The sequence below is a fragment of the Leptonychotes weddellii genome, chromosome 4 (assembly GCF_054177405.1).
Source record: "Leptonychotes weddellii isolate Sample4059 chromosome 4, ASM5417740v2, whole genome shotgun sequence".
Taxonomy (NCBI): domain Eukaryota; kingdom Metazoa; phylum Chordata; class Mammalia; order Carnivora; family Phocidae; genus Leptonychotes; species Leptonychotes weddellii.
In genome coordinates this window covers 107,374,289-107,401,208 of record NC_138372.1, presented here as the reverse complement: position 1 = coordinate 107,401,208, position 26,920 = coordinate 107,374,289, and the positions used below count along the sequence as shown (strand labels likewise).

Here is a 26,920-nt window from a genome sequence, read left to right as displayed (position 1 = left end):
ACTGAGCCACCCAGGCGCCCCGCCTTGAACATTTTTAACTTAATTTTTACATCATCCATGAAGATTTTTGTCCTTGTTCTGTGATTGTTGCTTAGACTAGAAAAAGGCCACAAACTTCTTTAGCAGGATGACTACTGATCCTCACAACTATGCTGCCTCGTCAAAATGTGTCTGGTCCTACATCTACAATAAAGAACAATAACTCACTGTGTTCTTCAATTCAGTTTTCTAAAAGTTATACAATTCAAATTTACCAATCAAAAACAGACAAACAAAATCACAGCTGAGCGCATTTCAAAATGTGAATGATGTCACGGTTTTCTAGAGCCTTCGCCTGATAGTAGAGATCTCATCTCAAGCGGAGGAGGGAGAGAGGCCTCAGAGAGTAAACTTCACTCTCAGAGGACAGGCAAATACTACTTCACTCACTTTTCTATTATTGTATGAGGTTTTATCCCTTCTAAAAAGAATTTCTTGGTTATACATGAAAGCTAGTCAACTTTTATACCAATTACTCATTTTCCAGGAAAATTAAATTCATGAAATTTCAAAGGCAAAAAAGTTAGCAGGCAATGGCCTCCAAAGCACTAAATAAACCATACCAAAATTTCCCAATTCCCACTTATTTTTTCATTTTTCCAATTACTTTTTAAATCCTTATTTAGGATTTAATCGGGGATCCCGATTAAAAGAAAAAAAATCACTGTTTACTTACAAGTTTTTGTATTTCACATAGAATTCCTCAACTTCTACCTCCTCTCCAGAGTCCTTCTGCAACAAAAGAAAATTTTAGGCACATGCTTAAAACCAACTACTAGAATATTCCAAAAGTAATGATTTACTCCCATAGGAACACAAAACAGGAATGACAAAGGCAGTGCTGGACGTTCTTGTAAGGACGAGCACGTTGTGAGTGGTAGGAGGCCAGGGAGATGAAGACTAACACGCTTAGGCCCATGCATGCTACTCGATGTGCTACAGCTTCTAAGACATGAATCATTTTAACTCCTCCCTAACCACATGCAGCTTCATTCACAACAACCTGACCCCAAATTTGGCTCTCTGCCAAACCCACAGTGTTAAGGAGACGCCAAGTGTACCATTTTCTCAGGCAGCAGCCAATTAGCAACTGCTCTCCTGAATGCCATATGTATTATTTTTGGCTGCCTCGTGGCAACTTTACATTGTGGGTTTTGTAATGTTTTAAAATATTTAAAAGACATTTATTCCTCCATATAGTTAATAACTCTAAACAAGAAACCATATAAAACTAAACCTTGTTCTTATGCTGTAATATCAGTGCATCACAATTCACAGTTTTAGTTTTACTCAATGGTACAATTAAAATCTCTCAGACAAGATGTCTCACACACATAGCAGCCAAATAAAATTAACACTCCAACTACTACATTTAGGTAAGGTTAAAATCGTGATACGCATCAGCCAAATCAAGAGTTTGGTGGTAAGATTATCTACACCATTTCCCTTGATCTCACCTACTGCCGTGCGTGCAGAAGATACCGCTCAAATGATATTTTAAGTATCTCTTTCAATATTTTTTTCTCTTCTGGTTTTAGGCTGTTGAGCAAGTCATAATATGTCATTTTCTCCTGAACGTTTGATCAGATAAATCAGGGATGTAAAACGTAAACACCACTTACAGATGTTTAGGGATTGCTTTTACACTCTTACAAGAGCACCCAAGCCTGCCTTGAGGGTCACACTTGGCTAAGTCGCCTCAGAGATGCTGCGAAGAAAATTAAGGCAAGTAGGAACATGGCAGAGGACAAACAAAGGAGAAAAGACTAGACTGGATGACAGGCTGGCGCAGGCTCTGCTCAAAGAGGCTACAATTTCTCTCGATCCCTAATCTTCAAACTACTATCAAAGACTGTGAACTTAAACTTTTCTTTAAAGCTCTCACATGTATCAGTTGAACCTAAATTTTAAACTGTTTTTTTCCACCTGGATAGAGATCAGCAATTAGAAGACTGGATATTCAAGAGTGTAGTCAAAGCCCATTAATATCTGGTTCTAACCTAATGACCTATAAATGGTCATAACCATAAACAGCTTTTTAACCAATATATACAAAACACAATCAATATCCCAAACTTTCAGTTGTCCAAAATAGGAATAGAAATGTTTGCCAGATACCCTCAAGAGCCAGCAACATAAACCTGGAATTAATTTAGAGATAAATTCTAGTCAATTCAAGTGACAATCTATCCAGCCCCACCTTACTTTTTTTGAGCCCCAATGTTACTCCTCCTACTCACACGTTTCAGCAGTCATTCTGAAATGCATTATCTCTTCACAGAACTGGATATTCCAGTAGAAAGGCCAAGACAAGACAGAAGACAACCAGGGTAAAGGGAAAGCCAGGATGAGCCTAGATCTTTTGACACCTGTCATAGCATTATCATGAAATTCAATTCTAGAATGGAATTCAAATGTCTGGTCTACCCTTTTTACTCTCTGGGTGCTAACTATATTTCTTTCAATTCAGAAAGAGTGTTTCAAAATTACGTTATCTTTGAGGTAGTAAAACAAAACAAAACAAAACAAAACCAAAAAAGCAAGCTTTATCATTTCTATGCTCTATTATTTCCTGATTTCCTTCTTCCCAATCTTTCCTCCTATACTGTCTTTTCCATCTCATTCTAAATAGTCTCACCAGCCCATTAATTTCCAAGTGGGTATGAAGGCACACAGGATCAACTCTGGAACAATAGGGATAGTTTTCATTCTGAGTCCTGTTGCCAGAAAGCTCTGACTCACAGCCATGAACTGTCTGTCCCTGACTCTCATCAATACCCATTTTCTTGTCATAATCAGCTATTCCTCTAGGAACCTGCTGTGGAGATGCCTAACAAGAGAGTCTAGAACTGTCTGAGGGGAAGCAATTAGGTTCCAAGGCTTCCTGTAGTAGCACTGGGAGCTGGTGTAGAATTCTACCAGGGCCTGTTTCTTTTGGATTAGAAGCTGTTCTTTGATTAAGTGACCACACATACTGGATCACCTTGCCCCTAGAACTCTAAGTAGAGCTGTTTTATACCTTTTGTTTCACAGAAATACGATCTTGCCGACCTCTTCTGCTTTATTAATAGCAAAACAAGTAACAAAAGTATGTGAATTCATAAGCCCTCAGGAACACCATTTTAATTATTCACTAAATGGCAGTTTGACCAGCCTCTGGTGATAGTTGGAAACAGCCCCAACAACTCCCCGCATGTCTATAATGGGCATAACCAATGAACAATTGACTCTGAACACACGTGTGCGTGCACACACATGAAGAACCAGCAAATTTATTTTCTGGACAACTACTATTACATTTGAGAGCCCTCTAAAGTAATGTTATGTGTTCAACAGAATATTTTAAAGAAATGGGTGTATCTCCTCATTAGACTCCAAAGCTAGTCTATGAAAATCTTTATTATTCATATGAAATTTAAAGTTCCAAACATATTAAGCCATACTCCTTCTCATTGTTCAAAGGAACCAGAAAATCGACTCCTTTGGCCACCTGGATTCTACAACAGCAATCCAGTAATGATAATCCTATAGCCTAAAATAATGACCTTTCCTAAGCATTCTATTACTAAATTAAGCAGCCACACTGGAGAAACAAAGCTAAACTATAGTGCCAAAAGGGAAAATGTTGTTAAATAATTGACAACAGAAAGAGAAAGCACCTTGATAAAGGTATCAATAAAGCAAAGTTACAAATCACTTCCTACTTCTGACCCAACCTACTCTATACTCTAACCAGAGATAGCAAGTTATAGTTCACTTATGGAGAAATAGGACATAATAAATGCGATGAAGAGTTTTTGCCTGCTTTACATACTATTTGTTGTTGTTATTAGTGGGCTCAGCTGAAGAGGATTAAAACAAATAGCCTGGAATTTAAAATTAGCTCTTAAGAAAATATATGGGATAACTTAAGGAAAAATAAAGAATTCCAGGGAATAGGGGCGCCTGAGTGGCTCAGTCATTAAGCGTCTGCCTTTGGCTCAGGTCATGGTCCCAGGGTCCTGGGATCGAGCCCCGCATTAGGCTCCCTGCTCCGCGGGAAGCCTGCTTCTCCCTCTCCGGCTCCCCCTGCTTGTGTTCCCTCTCTCACTGTGTCTCTGTCAAATAAATAAATAAAATCTTTAAAAAAAAAAAAAAAAGAATTCCAGGGAATATAGTCAGAATTCACTTTTAAAACTATTTTTGACCTTCCAATACAAAAAGAATTTGAATTATTATTCCCCAAGGACAGATGGCTCCAAGCAGAAAGGGCTACATGACGGGCTAAATGTGGAAAACAAAAGAAAATTAACCACTGTACAATCCAAAAGTCCATTCTGAAATCTACCTCAAAATTCAAATACAAGTATCAACTGCATCCCTTCCACTGGGTCTCACATGCATGAATGTGAGTTTAGAACGACATACATGCCTGGGCCATCCCTATTTAACACGAGGCGCTGAATTACGGAGGCTCGGCCAGACGAGCTCTGTGTCTGCATGACTCCATCACAATGGGAAATGCTTCTCAGGCTACAGTGATGAGTTCAACGGACTCTGAAAACCATTATCTGAGTCCCCACCATGTGTTAGCACCATGTAGGGTAGGCTCTGAGAGCTCACAGCGAGTTCCTGTAGCGCTGCCAGGGGAAATAAAGGCACCTTCTCACAGCTACTTCTTCAACTATTCATGGTAGTAGGCATAGCTAGAATCCACAGGAAGATCTCAAATTTCCTTTTGTTTCTATTTGCCACACTTTGCTCCAACGTTAATAAAGCTGATTTTAACTAAAGTAACTATTTCAAGAACATTACCAGTTTAAAAAGTTAGTACCTGCTCATGTTTACAATGTTCTGATGGTTTTTTACCACACTTTATGAAATACCAGTCGTGTACAAGCACTTCAATGAGCTCTATATCTCGTCCTGACTTTAAATCACACCTCAAGGCATACCTCCCCTTCCAGAGCAATTTTTCCATTCATCTCCATCCGAAAATTCACCACCAACTCAACAAATACTCCACCCTCATATAAAAACACAGTGATTTTTAACCTCCTATGATAAAATAACCCCAGCCGTCTATAAATGGTAACAATACCTATTCCTAACTGTGGGTACCTACCTTTTAAGGGTCATGAGAAAAGAAAAAGAGCTGTAAAGTGGGCAAAGCAGAAAGAAAACACAATGTCCTACATAATGCATAGTCTAAGTAGCTCTGAGTAACAGAGCTAATTATAATGTGCAACCCCCAAACCTGCCGAGTATGCCTACTGAAGCACTATCAACTGGATGAAAATTAAACATCGCATCCAAACCACAGGCTCTTTACTCCAAGTCACTTCAATTCAGTGAAGGGGATTATTCTTTAGAGCATGTCAAGTATTTAAATTTTACCATATATCTACAATTCACAAATTAACAGTTCCAGAGTCATTAGCAGGACAAAAATGCAACCTTTCCAATGAGTTAAATAGTGCTCATTTCTGCTTGAACAGGTGGGAAATTTGGTTGAAATTTTATCATTTAATTCATCAGAGAGGAAGTCATCACGTTCAAAGAGTCAACAGATAGCCACTCCATATCTCCCCCCCATCCCCCACACTCAATTTGAAAATATCTTTACATGTCATTCTTGATTATTTTCATGCGAACTAGAGCTGTATATTCTGATAAAAACCCATACTCTGAATAACACAATAGAAAAGCAAACAGTACTGTAACAAAGGTAAAGAGAAGTGCCCTGCTGGTCTACAACCATTTTCAAGGGTTTCTAGACAGTAGCATTTGAAGAGCAAAGGTTCCCTATTTGATAAGCCTGGGGTCTCCCGGATTCCTCCACATCTCTCTCTCAATGGGAAATTATATTTTGTATACGTCTTATGTTTTTATTCTAAAAAAAGCTGATTTTACATATCAAAACAATGAGGTTGTACTCCCACCTATCTGGAAAGTAAATAAAAAGAAAGAACTGCATTTGACAATGATTCAAGCTGAAAAACAGGCACCCTATATCTAAAGGACACCACTTTCTAGGGACACTGGAAACTGTATGCTGGAACACAGAGATGCATCTCGATGACTATGTAATTCTTCAAGCAAAATAAAACATTTTCTCCAACTGGGCAAGAGGGAGATGGTTGGGATGAAACGGGGAATCTCGATCAGTAAAAGAAAATATGGTGTTACTGGACTGCTTTGTCACAGAGGATATGTGTTCCTCAGTGACAAAGTTATCAGACTAGTGACAGGTATTTAAGAGTTCACCTTTGCAGATCAACATAAATTTTGACTAATTCTGAAGAAATCATACTAAAGAAAGTCATATTATCTTCAAAAACTACACTGAAGGGGCACCTGGCTGGCTCAGTCGGTGGAGCATGCGACTCTTGATCTCAGGGTTGTGAGTTCAAGCCCCGCATTGGGTGTAGAGATTACTTAAAAAAAAAATAGAATCCTTAAAAAAAAAAATTATGCTGAAAACAGTTCTGTATTTCACCTTTGCACTGACAAAAAAAGATATTAATGAATATTTTAACTGGATATGAAGAATGTTATGAAAAGTATGAGAAAACACCTACTCACTAAAATGATAAACCTCCATCCTGGGGCGGGGGCAGGGGCGGGGGCAGGCAGGGAACTTTCCTAAGGGAGATGAGAGGTAAATTCATGTTTATAATTTTTATAAATAATATTTATGAAAGAGGCAGCCTATAACTCTAAAAGCCCTATACATTTCTTTGGCGACTGTTGAGTTTCTTACCTACTCTAAATGGGGTAAATAAAGCACCGATTGTTTGATATATTTCAATTTCATTTGGGGCTAAATATCCCAAAGTTTTATATTTGGCTAATAAATCAAACAGGATTAGAAATATCACCAGAGTTTTGTTTCACAATAGTGAATTTTTTAAAGGAAATTATAAAGCAAAAAATAATTTAAGAGTCAGACATACACCACAGATTTTGATCACTCCAAATGGTGCTTACCTGTTTTTTTACTGAACGACTGCTCATGATTTTTTCTACCACTGGACCTTCTGCATCAACAGATTCCTTAAACAAAAACAAAAGCAAAAAAAAAAAAAAACAAAGCAAAACAAAACAAACAAAAAAAGTAGAATAAATCAGTCCAAATGGAAATCATTTCATTCCATGCTATAAAAATAAGAAATCATCCCCTTTGCACATCCATCCCCTTTTAATTCATACCCTTTAAATTACTGGGTACAAAGTCACCAGTGAGAAATATGACTGAAAAGAACAAGACTCTCTCTCTCCAGAAAGGCAAAAGGAAGATATGTGTTTATTACTTCATGATTATGTGGTTTAATTACGTGGACTAGCATGGGTCCCTAAAGCCAGAGAACATTCAAAAACTCCAGCTGCCAACAGAAAATAATCTCCATATGACAGCAGTCAAAAATATACCTTTTCCTCATCTATATCCATGGGGTAAATATACTCATCATTCTGTTATTGTAGGCAGCTTTTATCTATGTTGGTCACATAAAATGTTATATAACAACTTAACATAGCACAAATTACCAAATAAAGTAAAAAACTGCATTTAATATACTTTTCAATGGGTTACCAGTTTGTTAACTAAAGTACAATAATGGTAAAAGGGCATAAAAAAAAAAAAAGATCTTTACAATAATCCATCCTACATTACTACCCATATTTTATACAAACTATTTTATCCATCATTTACATTGCACAGAGAATAAAGTATGCCCTGCTGGGTACTACAAGGCAGTAATTTCATAAAGGGGTTCTGACGGTGCCTAACAGCAGGAGACAAGCTTGAGTGGCTTATTAAAGTCCCAGAAGCTAGAGCCCTGAATTCTTCAGAGGTAAATTCAGCCGCCTCCTTGCATCCTTGCTCTGACTCTTCCTCAACATAGACCATTAATTCTCCAAAACTGTGTCAAATTACGTATCACAGGCTTATATAAAAATACATTTCAGCAAACAGGGCTTTCTAAAAGATACTGCTGAACAACTACTAGCCCACAGCACGTGAGCCAACAGTAGATGAATGTTCTCAGGCTCAGAGCCCAAGGCTTCTGGCTATGAAATCTCCGGTCCACCTTCTCCAAGGCACATGAGTACCACACGGAAAGGCGGCTGACCTGCTGCTCCGACTGCGAGGTGTTGGAGGGGGAGTCTCTCCCAGCAGTGTCTGCATCATCTGCCTCCTCATCAGAAATCTTGAACTCCAAGTCTTCCGTGTATCGCTTTCTCTTCACCTGCCTGCTGGAACGTCTCTTCTAAAACAAAAACAAACAAAAAACCCAACAAAGCAAGTTTAAAAAGCCATCACTGATGCTCTTTATAACTTTTCAGATGGTAAGATATATGTATTTTTTTTTAATTAATCTTAAAGAAAAGCTGATGAGTTTAACCCTGTAAGTCACCTAAGAAGCCACAGTGGCAATGAACATAATGGAGATGGGGGGAAATCTGGAGTCAGCCGCCGGGGGCTGCCAAGGCTCCACCACCAGCTACCAGACCTTCAGCTGGGCAACGGAAGGAATGACAGAACTGATTCTTTACTCAGAAGTGAAAGCAATATAGAAGCTGGGTGACAGGTACATAGGAGTTCGTTTTACTATTCTCTCTACTTCTGTATGTTTTAAAATTTTTTCTCTAATAAAAGGTCCAAAAAAGTGAAGGCATTAGAAGATAATCTGCAAATTATGAAGTTCTATATAAATACTGAAATAGTATTTCAGAGGGCCATTTAAATAAAAGGTTTGCATTTTAATCTTGGCAATAGTCTGAATATTTTTGAAGAGATGAAGGACTGAATGGCAGAATTTATAATGAATGACTACAAAAACTAACTCTATTCTTTTGGTTAAATTTTTTACCACACTGATTAAAATGTAAAATCCTGGCAACAGCTGGTATTAGTAAGACTATTGGTAAAATAGATCCCCTCCCACCCCAGTGTCAAAAGGGAACCCAATCCACCTTTGCAGGACAGTGTGGTCATGTCTGTCAAAATTTAAAACATGCCCACCCTTTGACCCTAGCAATTGCACTTCTAGTAAGGTACATATCTTCAGAATATCTGCAAAATACCTCCATTGTTTTTTAGACCCAAACTTTTAGATCTTAGAATATCTGGAAGATAAATTATAAAATTAAAAAAAGCAAGTCACATAATAATAAGTAACTTCTAATTCTATTTAAGGCAACAGAAGCGCTTGTGCATATCTTGTGTATGTGGATCATCAATACATAAACTCAAGACAAGGACACTGAATGTCCTGTTTATTTCTCTATGACTCAATGAATATTTCCTAAAAAAATGAACATATATATGTGTATTTGTTTTCAATCAACAAAAAAAAAACTGAAAAGACACACAACAAATTGTTAGTAACTACTGATTCTAGGGAGTGAAGTGAATGGAGCAGGAGGAGTTTTACACTTTCTGTTCAAAATAAGTCTGTACTGTTAGACCTTTCTGATGAAGAATTAGTTTTGTCAGTTAATTAAAAATGAGGAGAAATAACCTTTCCTTAATATGTGTATTTGATAAAAATCTAACATAACTATAAAATGACATGTGTAAGTTTTAAATCACTGATAAGTATAAGATTACAGCTTGTAAATGAGTTCATGAAGCACATAGAATAAAAATACTGAGAAAAGTAACACTAGCGAACTTTTTACTAAGAACTATGAAATAAAACTTTTTAAAAAGAGACTCGTGAATTTTAAAGTTGGTCAGTAGTAAGGCAGAAAGGCAAGTCACCCCACCATGCAGATCTGGGGAGGAACAAGCAAGGACATTCGTGGCTCGAGTCAGGACCAAGGAAGCCCAGCACCTTTACCCTCATTTTGTTTTATTACTTTTCTGCTCTCTCTGCTCTCAAGACAGGATGTGAGATGACTCACAACACAAACTCAGTATAATATGACCATCAAATAAGTTGTTGGAGACTATGAGCTCTTAGCCCTACACGGTTGTGACCGGAGAGGTGCAAAGCACCTTTCTGACTCAAGGTCTGTGGGATAACATCTTAATAATGGACTTCCTAACGGCTCAGACCAGCAGGAGTAGCAACCTAGACCAGAGGTTCCTCCTCTGACCCTCCTAGTCAGCCCCACCCAGAACCAATTCCAGGTCAGGGGGGACAAAAATCAGCAGGGTTTCTGCCATCTGTGACCCTTCCCCACACCACCGAAGGCAGTCTGACCTTGTGGACCCTGGAGTTGAGCGCTGAGCATCTGAATTAGCCCTGGTTCTCACTACGTGACCTTGGACATGTTATTTTGTGGACCTCAGTTTCCTGGTCTGCAGAATGGGGTTAACGGTAGTTAACTACGTCATAAGCATACTTGAAGATCACATAAAGGAATTAGACCACACAATGGAATTCATTTAAAGCATTTAGAACAGTGCATGGTACATATGAATGCCAAATGAAATTAGTAGAACTAAAGTCATCATGATTAAGCTCCACCTTTCCAAAAAAAAAAAATCAGAAAGCACTGAGGCTACAAGGCCAGGCTACCTTGCACAGCTTCCCCTCTCTCTTCCCAAAGCTGATCCAGAGTAACTCCTGCTCCTGTACCCATTTAACCACCCCTCACTTCTCAACTGTCAATTTCTTTAAGCTATAAAGGGCTGTTAAGAGGAACAATATTTTAATTTTGTAAAATTTGGCATAATATCTGTATTTCATTTAATATATCAATTTAAACTGAAATGCACTAATCTGTATTTTCATCTTGTTGTCATTATTTGAAAGATTTCGGTGACTCAAAACAAAGTGTAAGTATTCCATTTAAACCATAACTCAAGGGGCGCCTGGGTGGCTCCATCAGTTAAGCGTCTGCCTTCAGCTCAGGTCATGGTCTCTCGGTCCTGGGATCAGCCCTGCATCCGGCTCCCTGCTCAATGGGGAATCTGCTTCTCTCTCTCCCTCCCTCTGCCCCTCCCCCTGCTCATTCTCTCTCTCACTCTCTCTCAAATAAAATCTAAAAAAATAAAATAAGCCATAACTCAAAACTTCTGAACTGACACTAAAATAATAGGTCAACTTGTTAAGCTTCAATTGCTTTAGAAAAGTTGCACATAATTAACCTGGCTATACCAAAGAGAAGACTTAAACGTGTTTCCACTATCTCTCTGTTGTAGTACTTTGAGATACAATTTTGAGTTTACATTATATGGCATTTACTAGTTTAAACAAATCAATTGCAGAACTCAAGAACTGTAAGCTCTTTATGCATATGCTACAGGAAGAAACAACAAACAGCAATCAGCATCACTTCCTGTGTCAGGGACACAGAGAAAGACCTGCCTTCAAAGTCAGATCTCCTTGGGTGGTTGCTTGTATGAGCTACTGAACCCATAACAGTTATGCACTAGCCAATTAGAAAGGATGTACTGTTGTTCATTTGAATAGATTAGCCTTCTTCTATAACTGAAATGCAGAAGGAAAAAAAAATTAGTATTTCATGAAGTCCAACCGAGTCTCTATTAATACAAATGCTTTTAAGAAACAGCGGCGTTATTTATGAGGGAACAATGGAATTTTCTTGACCTGTGAATAAATCTGTTTAATGTTGTCCAAATACTACTGCCATAAAGGCCCTAGTTTAAGCAAACATGATGCAGGAAAAAACACCCTCGTGCATAAAAATAAAATTTAAAATCACTCAAATACTTTAGTTTAAAAGTCCCTAAGCAATTAAAAAAAGATGTCTACTTACCTTTCCTATCTTTTCAGTGATGTGTAAAAGGAAATTACAAAATTCACCCCAACGGCCAGAGGCATCACAAGTTAGTTACGGAACCAAACCAAACCACATTCATTCACAGGTACTCTCTCTTTCCTCTCCCTTTCAGGCCCTCTTAGCTTAAGCCATTCCGTGACATTATAGACATCAGGGAGCTCTACTAAAAAACAAACAGGGGCACCTGGCTGGCTCAGCCGGAAGAGCATGTGACTCTTGATCTCAGGATTGTGGGTTCGGGCCCCATGTTGGGTGCAGAGATTATTTAAAAATAAAATATTTAAAACAAACAAAAAACCAAACCCATCTGAAATTCTTTAGAAGAGAGCTGCAAATGGCACATTTTTTTTCTAACTTTTAAGCAAATTGGTAGAGATATAGGTAGCAAATACTTAGTGTGGACTGAACACTCAGAAAAAGGCAAGCAGGCTGTTAGGGGCTGACTTCCTATTCGAGCAGGACTCCAGTAACTGTTCCTTGATAACTTAGATGTCATTCACTAAAGTGACATTCTTAGCCATCCCAGTGGAACATATTGGCATGATTCCAGAGAATGTAACAAGGAAATAATTTTTAACTTACCTTATAGTCCAATCAGTGAAGGCAGTGGGCTTTACACACAAGAATCTAAATTCCTAATGTTTATTCCAGTTTTTCAACTGCTTCCTACAAAATTCTCCAAAAGTCAGGAGAACCTAACACTGAAAAGTTCTGCACCGTTGCCATCCAAAAAAGTCACTAACTTGTTCATAGAAACTTTATTATTACATGACTATACATGTCAACTCTGGCCATCAAATGTCAGAAACCTTAAGACAAGCTACAGATTATATTTATTCTGAAAAATAAAAGAATTGACAAGCAACCAAACTTCAGAGAAAATCAGAAATGTGAAAGCAGCTTTACATGATACATATATCAACATTATGTTAACACTAATACATACATCAACATTGAAAGATACATTTACAGAAGTAAATGAAGATTCTCAGTTTTTTTATCACGGGGTCAAAGATGAAAAAACCACGAAGTCAGGGGTTTAATTTCGTGCTGGCCCCCAGCTCTCACCATTATGGATCTAGTGTTCCAGACAACAATAAAGCCACCTTTAAAGCAGCTCTATAACAAAGACAGGGGAGGTCTAGTGTACTTGATATGCGGCTAAAGTTACCCATGCTAAATAACCAAGGCTCGGGATCAGAATGATGGTATTACCTGAACACCTGGGTCCTCATCTTCTTCAGGAGGAGGAGATGGTGGGGGCGTTTTGTCTAAGTCTGAATTTTCAGAACCTTCTGTTTTTCCCTTGTTGACCTTTTTCTTCAAAGCACTTGCTTCTGAATCAGGTTTCTTATTACTAGAATTCAAAGTGGATCGCTTAGTGTTCACTTTTTAATGAGGTTTTCCACATGCCCCATGCCTTATATTTCCCACATTAATATCCCGAAAGTATCAATGACAACTGATAAATCGATGCATGTTGGCCATTTATAGTTAAATGGCACTCTCAATTAAGTTTTTACAGCAAAACCCCACACTGATGACCTTTGGCAAATATCTGACCTAATTAAAAAGAAATTTCATGCAAAAACTCCTAGTACCACACTGAGTACATTTGTTCTTCTAGAGAATGCAAAATCCCTGCCAATATACCAAAGCCATAATGAAAAATCAGATCAAGAAGTAGTTTTGCTATCAAGTTTTTAAGGTACAGAATGTTTTTTTTTTTTTTAAATGTCAAGGGAAACTAGACTATAATGATCATTTCTTTGTGTCTCTTGCAAAGAGTTTTAAATACTCCTATTTAAGTCCTTTTCATAACCAACACTACTAGGTGTCCTCTACTATGTCATCCAGCTACATTATTATCCAATGACAGCCTTTTAAAATATAACAAAATATACGGCAATTTCCTGTTCCACATAATTTTACTTAATGCTGTCTTCTTCATTTAAAATAAGCTTTATGTTGGTGCTAGGCATTTTTTTTTTAACATAGTCACAACAGCCTCTCTTTCAAAAGCTAGGTCTCTGAAATACAAAAATATAGCAAAGCGACCCCAATAATTAAAGTGCATGTTCCATACTATGTTTCTGTCAAACATTAATAGGATTTGAATGTTACATAAGTCAAAAGACATGAATAAACTCTCCAAAAAAAAGAATTTTTAAGTTTACCATTACCTTTAGAACCTTTATTTGACATTCTTTTAGAGTGTACATTTAATGCTACCTTCCATTCCAATTTCCAAACCAGCCCCAAGGTTTTCTAACATTATCACATTATCCAACATTTAAATTCACCTAATTATATTTACTATTTCTAGAAAGCCTAAATTCTAACAAATTTGGAAAAAAAGATGTATTTCAAACACCTTTAAAAAGTTTATTTATTGAAGTTTATAAATTCCAGAAAAGTATGCTGACAGAATGCATTAAACAGCATTTTTTTCAGCCTCAGCTACTACAAAAGACACCAAGACATCTCTATGCTTTTATTTCAATAAAGCACACGTCATGCAAAATATTTCGAAAGCATGTTAGTATAATAAAGTATCCATCACCCACCTAAAATGTATTTTTGTCATGAGTAAAAAAAATATTTGGTAATCCTAAACTAGTTATTTCTAAATACTCAGAGCTTGTTTTTATTTTGTGAACATTTTAGCATAGTAAATAGCCACATAAGGAAGTAACTTACAAGAATTCAAGATTATAGCAAACGGCAGTTAGGTTTAAAGAGTTCTTTTTATTTAAAAATTTTAAAAAGGCAGTGTCCTAAAAACTTCAAGTCCCCAAAAGATCCATGGAAAGAATAATATTTTTTAAATTAAAAAAAAAATCCATACAACAGTTCCTCATCCAACTGTCCTAGTGTTTACGCTACACATGGACAGAAGTCTCCCCTACTATGAGGCTCCATTTCCAGCATTTATTTCCGCTCTAACTGCCACAAATTATACAATACTACAGCTGAACGCTGGGCCCCTTTCCTTTCATCTGCACGCCAAGAGCAATCAGATTACCCTGGTAACCAGCGGTCACATGACCAGCACCTGCTCTTTTGGCTGGATGCCACTGACTAAAGCCATCTGCTTCCCTCAATCAGCTTTCAAACATTCTCAACACCTGCGCTGCAGTGTTTTGTGGTTTCTTTTATCAAATCAGTGCAAAACTGCTTCCAAAACTTTACATATTTCTCAAATTTGTTTAAATCAGAGGTAGGCCTGTCACAGAGTTGAACCACTGCCAGGTAAAGTAAGTCGGCAGCCGGTGCTTTTCACGGTGACCCCTCTGCACCGGAGCTAAGTACACAATTTAATTTAGTGGGGTTACTGCACCCTGTGTGAACTATCCTATAGGAGTAAAAAGGCTTACTGTCTTAAAGCCACCAGAGCCCAGGTTTGATGAGATATCAATTTGCTGAAGGAGAGAAGTGCTAATGATTTTCCATCTGCCTTTCCCATGAATGAACTACGTAGAACCTCCAAGGCTGCTAAAAGTCAGACAAGACCTCTCCAAATGTTTAGAAGGAAAAAGCCTGTGGCCAAGGGAAGCACTCCTCCCAGATCTGATTCCTGAAAGATTTCTGAACTCATTAGACCTTGCACTGTTAGCGCCTCTCAGAGACAGCCAAGCATTTCCATGCTGACATCTTCTCATGACACCAATATACAAATCAAAAACACGCCAAGAAGTCAAAAAAGCTACAAGATCCTCGGTGTCCGCCCGAAGACATGATGCAATCAAGGGCAAGACGAAGTTACTTTAATTATTAAATTGCCTTTGCTACTGTTTTGCAACAAGCTCGTTTGGCTTTTCAACTAAGTGTTATATGAAAACTGCTTTGCCCCCCAAAAAGCACCAAAGTCAGAATTTTTAACCAATGAGGTGTAATACAGAATGGTGGGTTAGAGCACTGATGTGGGTCAGACACACCTTAGTTCAAGTTCCGACTCTGTCACGTAGAACCTTGCCTGTCTGGGACCCTGGACAAGCCACTCCATTTCCTCATCTGTAAAATGAGGTTAGTAATTCTATCTTCCTCCAAGATTCGTTAGGAGGTTTAAGTGAGATAGTGGATGAAGGCTTTGGCAGTGTCTGACACAAACGGCCAGTATGGACGCACATCTGGAAGACAAACAGCTGGGAACAAATCCTCTGGCGTGGCTCAGACCCGCTCGGGCTGAATCAACCGCAGACTCAGAACCCCACTTCACCACAGATCATTTCCTCTAAGCAACACGAGCAGAAGGAAGGTCCTTTATCCACAGTCCCCGACACAAGCTGGAAGAACAAACCAGCCCACAATCCCAAAGGCCACTCCTCTCCAAGCCCAGGACCACCGCGCTAGTCCAGGCAGGTGTCATCTCCCACCTCAGCCGTCACAACCCCCCTCCGTCCCCCCGCCGCCTCGTCACCCTCGGGACCCACAGGCAGGGTGACCCACTGTGAGGCTGCTGGGGAAAATCCACCTCCATCGGCATGATTTAAACCTCTCTGGTTCAAAGCTAGTCTTTTCTAATGTCAGAGCCAAAACACAGCTATACAAACAGTCCTCTCCCAAATTACAACTTGGAAAGCTGGAAGGCACAAACAGGGCAGCTCTTCCCATTGGGGCTAAGAGAATGTTACTAATAAGAAACCTCCCTTAAGCTGACACTCCAATGTTGAGAATGAGGCCGCCGAGCAGCCCGGCGCAGACACAGAAGCTCCAACAGCTGCCGTGATGGCTGCTCATGGGAGCGGGTGATGCTGGCCCCCGCGCGGTGACCTGCTGGCGAGGACCACAAGGAAGACCGGGGCCGTGCAGGGAACGCTTTCTCACTGCGGCCCTAAATGGCCTCTGCCCTGGAGAAATCATGTCTGCCCCCACTCCTCTCCTGAACCTGCTCTGCCTCCCACGTTTCCTAGTTCAGGGATATGGCGCTGCCACCAAAACCCAAACCCAAACCCAAACCAACCCAACCCACCCTGCACAAGTCACCATGGTGACCAGCTGAAGTGTAAAGCCGACAGCACCATTCGGCTTGAAGTCCAATCCCGTGTGCAATAATGCCTGAGAGTCTGCATTGGCATATAAGGCCTTCTGCAACTTTTGCAACTGGCAACAGTATTTGTCTACTTTTCTCACACCCCAAACCCTCCACCCACCCTTTATGCTGCAGACACGCAGAACTACTCCCTAGCGGGTCCACCTATCTCTTCCACCTCCATTTCCCTCCCCGCTCCATCTACTGCCATCACTCATTTGGAGAAGCCTTTTCTGGATCACTCCACCTACATGTCACCTGGTGGACCCCACACAAGGGATATTTAAAATACACACAATATGGGGGTTGCACTCCTGCAATGAACCCAAACCAAAGCTGTGTGTGTACCTGAGTGTGTGTGTGAGTCTATGTCTTTCTCCAACCATCTCTGAAGCTCAGAAAAGAGGAAGAAGTAGGTCTTATTTATCTTTGTTTTCCTGGTGCCTGGTCAGGTATGATCCTTATCAATTTTAACAGATCGATTTAACTAAAGAGCCCAAGTAACAGCGACGATGACAACACACACATATACAGCCCTTATGATGTGCCAGGCGCTACTCTAAAGTGCTTTTCTCATTAACTCATTTAAGAAAACCCCACAGAGATTCTATCTTTATGATGAAAGACCTATGAAGCTCAGTAAAATAGGACTAACATGCTAACGAAATAGGAGACTTAGCAAGTTTTCAAAACCAGTACATTGCTATACTTCCCCTCCCTCCTCCTCAAGTTCTTTCATTTCCTCAGCCTTATCTCCCATCATGGCTGGTGTGACCGAGATACAGAACCACCTTCTGTATCAACTCCTGAAGCGAGACAAGCCCTTACAACCTTGGAAGCAGCACATTTTTCTGGGGATGGTGTTAGCAGTTTGAAGGGCCGCTGTCCCTTCACCAGCTCGATTTCCATTTCACATTTTATCGTGAGAGCAGGGTCACACAGGTGGGCAGCTGGACACGCTCAGGGTCCATAGCTTAGTGACATTTCAGTCACCACTGCTAGACCAGGCTCTAAAGTGCTATAATTGCCCACAGTGTGGTCAAAGCACAGGCCATCTTGATGAGAACTCTGAGAACCCAAACTTTGTCTTCAGAGAATACATGTCATATGGAGGGACGTGCTGAGGACATTCCATACCCTTTACGGAAGGGTTCGTAGTCAGCTTCTGACTGTAAGGGTCTACAATGAAGGGTTACATGGCAGGACTTAAAATGGGGTGGCATGAACTCATTCCACCTAAGACACAGCACAGAGATAACTAATTCTTTTTGGTGAGAATGAGTACAAGGTTTTTAAACAAGCCAAGGGCCAGAACTTACTATAAATCCAGCTAGCTGCCCTGACTTACTGCAAAACAGAATGCAGTTAAAGGATTAGCATCAGCCTAAGGATCTAAGTCCTCAAAAGAAGAAAAGCAGTTTGAAAATGAACCACATGTGATGAGAATATGGTTACTGAAGGTCTGGACAATGGGAGGGAGTCCTCAATCAGACAGACACTTCAGATGGGATAAGCTAGTGAAGATTCTCCTCATACTGGGGAAAATCAACCTTGAGGCTTAGGTCGTGAACATTAATCAGATTTGTGTGCAGGGACTCAAGCCAAAATGTCATACTATCATCTTTTAGAAGAAGAGTAAAAGGTATTGAAAGATATCCTTGTATTTTATATGCTCAAAAGGTTTTTTAATAAAGAATCAAAATTAATGGATGGAAGTGAGAGAGACATTCCTGGCACAGGACGTTTGTGGTGTATTGCAATTCTAAAAGATCCAGGCTGCCATAATGGAAACTGTAATAAGCTGTGAGGGTCAAGGGCCCAATGGTGGTGGAAAGAAAAGCATCAAGCCTCTCAACTTGAGTATAGGATTTTCCTCTAAGTTTTTAAACCATGAAAAAGAAACTTAAAAGAAAGAAGCAAAAGAAAAAAGAGACAATATAAAGTACTAAGAGCTCAAAGTGTCAATTAAGGCAACATAAAATGTGATACATCATCAAGTAAAATTAACCCAACAAAACAAAATAAAAATTTTAAAATAAAGTCCTTAGACTAAAATTTATGCAATGGCTAAACTAGAATGGAATAAAACGCAGAACAAACAGAAAAAGCTAATGATGAAAGAGACAAACTGCACCACAGACAGTAAACATAAGGCCCACCAACTCCTTCCCACGAAGGCGGTCAGAGCCGCCGAGGTGAAGGTGAAGGCCAAGGCCCGGGAGCACTCGGGGAGACTGCCGCAACGCCAGACATGCTCCACAGGATGACCTGGGGCAGACAGCATCCGGGTGGGATGGGAGCAAGGGCCTTGACCTGCCCCCACCCCCACCCTCGGGCCCCCGGCCAGTCAGCCTGCAGGTGCTGAGCCACCGGCCAAGCGGATGCCTTGCCACCCCAGCTCCTCAACTCCACCCATAAATTCTTCACCCCACTCTTCTGCCTGAAAAAGGGAAAGAAGAGTTGAGAAGAGAAAGAGAGAAGGGGAGGGGATTCTATTTTATTTCTGAACAACAAACATAGGATTTCAATGACAAATTAATAGGCTTTTTTTTTTAAGTTCTCTGAAAGTTACTGGATGGAACACCTCTAAGACATTTAATTTAATCTAAATTGTTACCTTAAATAGCTCTTCTAGCATCAGGTACTCCTTAAGTACATTTACTATGCTAAATTTTTAGGAAAGAACAAAGAAAGTTAGAAAAGATAGAGTATATTTCAACTCAACATGCCTCGCCTTTACATTTTACAATCAATTTTCCAAGGATGAAGAAACTGAGGGTCAGACAGGCGACACACTCAGCCTGGGAAGTGGCATTGCTAAGACGGGAGCCACACCCGTCTGGTTCCAGGGCCCTCCTCTGAGTCCTGGACCTGGCTTGAAGGGATCTAACCTCCTCATAGAGATCTCCCTAAGAGTCCAGTGCTCGCCTGGCCTTTTGGCGTGCCCTTCAGGCCTCGGGGACCTGTCCTAGTGAATGTCTTCTGTTACCTGGGCCATCTCTGGGTAGCCTTCCAGTAACATCAGAACCCTGTCCTGAGGACAGCTACAGGGTTGCCGCCCTTTATTTAAAGGAGGAGGAAGGAAGGAAGGAAAGGAGGGGAGGAAGGGAGGGAGGGAGGAAGGAAAGAGGGAGGGAGGGAGGGAGGGAGGGAGGGAATGTAGAATAGAAAACCTCTTGAACGAGCCAAATCCATTTTTAATATATTAAATATATTCGGGGTGGGGGAGACTCATCATGCAGTCAAGAATTATCATTGAAAATCTAAGGGTTACTGAGTTTTATGGATTAAATTAAGATCTGCCAGTAACATGGAAAAGAACTCTAGTTAGCTAATACGTTATCTCATCACAGAAGCTCAACATGAACACTGGCCACTTTGGCTATATGGCACCACCTGGCACTGCAACATAAAGAACTGAATAAACCAGGGGCGCCCGGGTGGCTCAGATGGTGAAGCGTCTGCCTTTGGCTCAGGTCATGACCCCAGGGTCCTGGGATGGAGCCCCGCATCAGGCTCCTGGCTCAGCAGGGAGCCTGCTTCTTCCTCTCCCTCTGCCTCTCTCCCTGCTCTCTCTCTCTGTATCTCTGTGTCTCAAATGAATAAATAAAATCTTTAAAAAAAAAAAAAAAAGAATAAATCAGACATTACAAAACGAATGCAAAAAGTACACCCTTTTCCTATAGCATGTTCTCCCAAGTGCCAAACAGTAGGGCAGAGATGTGGCTGCTTGTGCCCAATTCTCAGATGCCACTCTTATTTTTAGGCACAGCATTCCCATTACCCCCGAAGGGGGACACTGGGCTAACTTTGGCAGTTAGAACCCCACTCCAGAGATTCATAATGATCTTCTCCAATCTGCCAGCATGGCCAATACAACAAACGAGACATGCTGCTCATCCACATTTTAATCAGATGCTACAGGTAGGTAGAGAATTAGGCAGAGCGAATGGTAAAACCCACAAGGAGAAAATATTACCACCCACTCTAACAGGAGAAGCCAAAGGACCATGACATTATACTGTTCATACAGATACCAGGGCTACATATACAATTAGTATTCTAATGGAAGTTCAAGGGTGTTATCTCTCAAACATCAAAATAAAGAAGAACGGTGTCTTTTTTCTTAATTCACACTATTTCCCTAGTTAACATTTTTAAACATTTTTTAAAAATGTATTTGAAGAGGGGGAGGGAGGCAGAGGAAGAGGGAGAAGCAGATTCCCCACTGAGCAGGGAGCCTGATGCGGGGCTCGATCCCAGGACCCTGAGACCATGACCTGAGCCTAAGGCAGCCGCTTCACCAACTGAGCCCCGCAGGCGCCCCCCTAGTTAACATTTTAAAGCTAGGCCACACAGACTTGTCTGAGAAGCTGCAGGGAGGGCTGGTGTTTCAGATGGCCAATGACGCTCTCAGGGTGGCTTTGCACAGCACCCGGACTTGAAGGGGCCCTTACCTGGGCAGAAGACAACCAGCAGAAAGATCTTTGTATATCATGTGACAAATTTTGCATTTGTATTTATTTTCCTACTTTTCAAAAACATTTTCATATATAGACATTTTTAATAATCATTTTAAAAAATCAGCCTAGGACTCCTTCTGCTCTTTATCTTCCAATTCTTTTTTTTTTTAAGATTTTATTTATTTGACAGAGAGAAGACACAGTGAGAGAGGGAACACAAGCAAGGGGAGTGGGAGAGGGAAAAGCAGGCTTCCCGTGGATCAGGGAGCCCGATGCGGGGCTCGATCCCAGGACCCTGGGATCATGACCTGAGCCGAAGGCAGACGCTTAACGACTGAGCCACCCAGGCGCCCCTCTTTATCTTCCAATTCTATCAACCACCACCTCTACAATGGCAACATGTGTTCCGCCCTAAAATTCCACTTACAAAAGCCTTCAAAGGAACGTGTCTCCAGAATGACCCCCCCCTTTAACATCCCACTGCCACCCACAGACCCTCCCCCCCACCGTCCGTGTGCGGGGTGCAGTGAGAGCTGGAGGCGGGGTCTATGCCACTCTCTCCGACAGACACCAAAGTGGCTGCAGGCCACCACTTTCAAGACCACTGCAGCTCCCTGGACAGGCAGAAACAAACTTTAGCAGGGCCCAGTGTGGCCTGTTCCCGCCTCGAGCGCAGAGCAGGAGTTAGCAGAACCTACTTTTTAAGGGTCAGTAGCATTGGGCATTCTCTTCTCCCAAGGACTATGAACCAAACCACATGTTGCTAAAGCTAGCACAGTCTGTACTAAAAAGTGGCTGACGGCTACTCCATTGCTGCTCATTCAGCTGACTGAAGACAATGTGGATAAAGGAAGGGTGGTAATGCGGCCTGTCACTGGCAACACAAAGACTCTGAGATGGTCATCCTGAAGGAAAAAAGACCCAATGGTGGGGCGCCTGGGTGCTCAGTCGGTTAGGCATCTGACTCTTGATCTTGGCTCAGGTCACGATCTGGGGTCCTGGGATGGAGTCCTGAGATGGGGGCTCCCTGCTCAGCGGGGAGTCTGCTTAAGATCCTCTCCCTCTCCCTCTGCCCATCCCCGTTGGCATGCTCTCACTCTCCAATGAATGAATCTTAACAACAACAACAAAAAGACCCAATGGCCCCCTTTCAAAGAGAAGATAACCGTTCAGACCACCAGGGGAGGCAGCACCTACCTGGTCCCATCCCTGACCTAGAGCTTGGATTTAATGAACCAGAAACCTGGCACGGCAGGCCAGCAGGAGGAGATGCACAACGCCCGCCCACAGGCACTTTCTCTCCCTGTTCCTCTCCAATACCGAAAGGGCTCAGAAGTCCGTCTTGTGACTATTCGTTAAAAAAATCTGCAGCCTTTTCTGCAGGCATACTGTCCAAAATACTTAATGCAAAATCTCCAATTACCCAATGCCATGAGTCAAAACTAAATCACAGGATGTAAAAGAAGGAACAAGAAAACAGAAGAAAAGCTGTGGGTTTAACTTACCACCTACGTACCTGCTGGAGAGGTATCTGATTCTCCAGGTTTTCTGTACTTATTAAATAAAACTAGTTTGATGGTTTGTTTTTGTGTCTCATCTCTGCTGAGAAATTGTACATGTATAAGAGCACACTATATAAACTATGTATTAGGTTACCAAAATATACCACTGTTGGGCTCGTTGGCCGAATAAAAATATTCCTCAGGTAAAATGCTGCTACTTTCTTAGATCATAACTGAGGGGAAAAAAAAAATCTGAAAAGCAAAGTTCCTCAGAAGAAAGTTGCCACATAAATATTAATGATAATGACAGTGTGGTTTGCAAAAAAATATGCCTTACGTGTTTTTGGTACTTTGTGTTTTTAAAAAACAAGAGCAGTATGTTTACTGTCCATTTTTAAATAAAATATTTCATCACTCTTCACTGAGAAATAGCATTTTAGTCTCCTACTAACTTTAATGTTGGAGGTGGAAGACAGCAAGGAAGCTGCACCAGAAGCAAATCTCCACGGCTCCATTTAACTGGCGCTTCGCTAGTCAAGTCACAGTCTTTGGCCAAGTTCCCTTCTTTATGTCCATTCAAAGAATCTTTATATAGCTAAATGGACCACTAAATCCTTCAAGAGTCATTCAAAGGAAGCGCTTCCTCCAAATTCTCTCTCATTTCACAAGGCCCATGCATACACAACAGAAAACGCATTGAAGAGAAGAATGCAAATCCTATTTCAGCTCCTTGAATCCTTCCATATGCAAAATGGCATCCCCTCTAGCCCACAATGTCTTAGCTTTTATTTTCAGTATTTACTGCCAATATTTGAAGGCTATAAGGACACCTGGGGAGAGCACTAGGAAAAAATGGGTAGAAAAATACATATTTAACATAAAAGGGAAAGAAGAAAGATACATTTCTAATAGAAAAGTGGAATGTGGCCCGTTTTTCTCATTTTTAAGATTTTAAATGTCTTTTCCTGAAAGGCTGAGTACCTTTTTCTGTTTCCCTCCCATTCTATGTCACAGCTTCTGGGCAGATTCTTTGAGTTCTCCTGCACAGGCAAGACAATACCATTGTATTTTGGTTGCCCAAAGGGCCAGTTCTTGGGGAATGGCCACAGATTCAAGCCTCAGCCACTTTTGGGAATGCAGCAGAATGGCAGGTGGTGAGACGTCCGGACATCCTAAAGGCGTACACAGTCAGCCCCCTGATGACAGCCACCCTTTTTAAATGTCCTTTAGTACTGAGAGTGTGTGAATGATGCAAAACGAGCCCTCCGCCCACCACAGACGTAACGCAGGGCCAGGCAGGCCGCAGGGGCCACTTCCGTCACCGCCCACTCAGGGGGCAGTGCATTCGTTTGCGGGGCGTCACCAACGACCTGGCATGCGGGGCTGAACAGGAAAGATGTGAGCAGTTCTGCACTAAATTTTTCATTTCACTTCTGTTTATTCCCTTCTATTTCAGCCCTCTGTAGGAAAATTATTTTCTGTATAAACAAATTCATCAAGTTAACTTATTCAAGGATGGAAATAACTGGTATCACATAACATTTTGCAAAACAAAATTGCCACTGCTGTATTCCAGTGCTTAAAAGCAAACTGCTCTGGCAATTCAACACCAGTGCTAACATAACCCAAACCCCCTATTACCTTCATCACTGCATATTCAATTTACATAATTATTCTGCTATGCTATTCAGAATTTACATGTAGTTGTATGCATTCTACTTATCTGTGCTTCAGGGATGCGATTTCCTTCCTAGATTCAGCAGAACACAAGACCACAACTTGACATATTCAATTCATCTGACTAGTAGAAACTGTGGCTCAACAAAATAGTGGGTTGGTTTGTTAATTTACTGAAAATCTCTATTCAATTACCATTTTCTTGGACAGCTACTCCCATCTGACCATCAATGAAAGGAAAGCTCCCCAGGAATGTCTTCACCACACTCTGTCATGACTCAGCAGGTGGCCCGACAAGCGGTCAAGTCACCAGGGCCAAGAGAGGTACTCCAAACACTCCCAGCACCCCTCGGCGTGGCCCAGGTTTCTGGGCCCCGTTATGTCAGCCCCCGTTCTGCATGCACATCCCCATGCTCACCAGAAATGTTCCATTCAATTACCTGCACACCACTTGGGGATTAGCAACTATCACCTCACGGAGGCATCCACTGAAACTATTAGTCTAAAGCAACAGAGAGGGGGTCAGGTACCTAACACTCCTCTTGGGAGAAAATAATCACATGCCCTCTCTCCTATCAAAAACATGTGACTCTATGGGCGCCTGGGTGGCTCAGTTGGTTAAGCGACTGCCTTAGGCTCAGGTCATGATCCTGGAGTCCCTGGATAGAGTCCCGCATCCGGCTCCTTGCTCGGCAGGGAGTCTGCTTCTCCCTCTGACCCTCCCGACCCTCCCCCCTCTCATGTGCTCTCTCTCTCAGTCTCTCTCTCTCTCAAATAAATAAATAAAATCTTAAAAAAAAAAAAAAAGTGACTCTAATGCAAGGCCACTACTCGGATTCAGCAATGCCAAGAATTTACTCTGCACAGACAATGCAAACTTGAGGATGAGCAGCTGAGAGCATGCACTGGAATTTTCTCTCGTGGGTAAAGACAGGGCCCCCCTCTCTGGACCATGGCAGCACCGGTGCCCAGAATTGACTAGATCTGATGCCCCAAGTTCCCAACACTTGTTTACAGTTGTTGGGAAAATTTTAACAAGTTTCACTGTTAAATACAGCATTTTAATATCTGCCCTAAAGTATCCCACAAGAGATAAGGGTAAGCTAAAAGTATGTTTTTAAAGACAGGACTAGGTCAATATAGACTCAGAACCTGAAGGTAATATACTTGGAAATTTGTGACAACATCAAGACACAGTTAGTCTTTTCTTTTTTTAACCAATGTTTATCATTAGGTGCTAGATTCAAAAAATTAAAGATACAGGGGTGCCTGGGTGGCTCAGTCGTTAAGCATCTGCCTTCAGCTCAGGTCATGATCCCAGGGTCCTGGGATCGAGCCCCGCATCGGGCTCCCTGCTCAGCGGGTAGCCTGCTTCTCCCTCTCCCACTCTCCCTGCTTGTGTTCCTTCTCTCACTGTGTCTCTCTCTGTCAAATGAATAAATAAAAATCTTAAAAAAAAAAAAAATTAAAGATACAAAGTAATGACAGACCTTGAGGCTAAAGCTAGTGTTGGTGATATATTTTCTGAGTTCTAGGAAGCTTCTTTAGAACACAGGCTCTTACATTTCAAGTTTTAAAATCATAATAATACACTCTTTTAAAATTTTGCTGCAATTTCTCCTTGGGAAAATAAGCACATGTTTCCTCCTATCAAAAGCACAACACTTAGCTTTTAGGCAATTATATTTCTAAAAAAACCCTGATAAGTCAGACTGAAATTCTAACAATATCCTCCTTGCTCACCACATCCTAACACTTAACACAGTACCTACAAAGAATAAGTACTTAATGAAATATTTCTTAAGTAAATGAAAACAAAATTTATAATGGGTTGTGGGTTTAGAAGAGTGTTCATATGGGAAAAAAAATAATGGTTTTCAATTAAGAAACCACATACTGAGGCATCAAAGAAGGTTCCTAAGTAAATGCCAATATTAAGTTACCTGTAAGACTGAATTATTGAATAGAATTCCGTTATCTCGGCACCATAAAAAATACCGACAACAAAAATGTTTAAATGACTATGATACAAAGTCTCAAAACACTACAGAATAACGTATTTGGGCTTGTATAGATATTTTTAGCAGAAGTTGAAAATCCAACTTTGCTCTTTTCCTTTGCTGGGACAGCTCTGTAGTCACAGAAATCATCTCGGCTCTGCATCCGTGCATGCGCACACAGGAAAACCTACAAGTCAAAGGTTTACAGGCCAGCGAGCTCAGAAAGTTCTCATCAAGCATGTCCGTCGCAGACCTGAGGGTGCATGTGTGCACACGTGTGTGTATACATATGCACGTGGGGGTCGGAGGGGGGGGGAGTGTGTTTTCTAATGAAGTTTGCAAACAGGTTCAGATTAACCAAGTCTGACCATATTTCCATCTGGAAACTATATTTTCTAACATGAGCCATATTCTGAAAAATAGATTCAGATGTTTGGAATTGGTTCAGAACGGTTGTAAGAAATGTTC

General features: G+C 40.9%; 1 protein-coding gene across 5 annotated transcripts in view; it reads right to left on the bottom strand.

Moving 5' to 3' along the window:
* The window catches only part of CHD7 (chromodomain helicase DNA binding protein 7), a 187,930-nt gene that overhangs the window by 57,858 nt on the left and 103,152 nt on the right, over positions 1-26,920 (bottom strand). For all 5 annotated transcript variants that reach the window (XM_081816039.1, XM_081816035.1, XM_081816038.1 and 2 more), the window contains exons 4-7: positions 12,994-13,135; positions 8,154-8,291; positions 7,009-7,074; positions 716-771 (exon numbers count right to left, since the gene is read on the bottom strand). In XM_081816039.1, the coding sequence (XP_081672165.1) occupies positions 716-771; positions 7,009-7,074; positions 8,154-8,291; positions 12,994-13,135 (402 nt within the window). The remainder of the gene's footprint in view (positions 1-715; positions 772-7,008; positions 7,075-8,153; positions 8,292-12,993; positions 13,136-26,920) is intronic.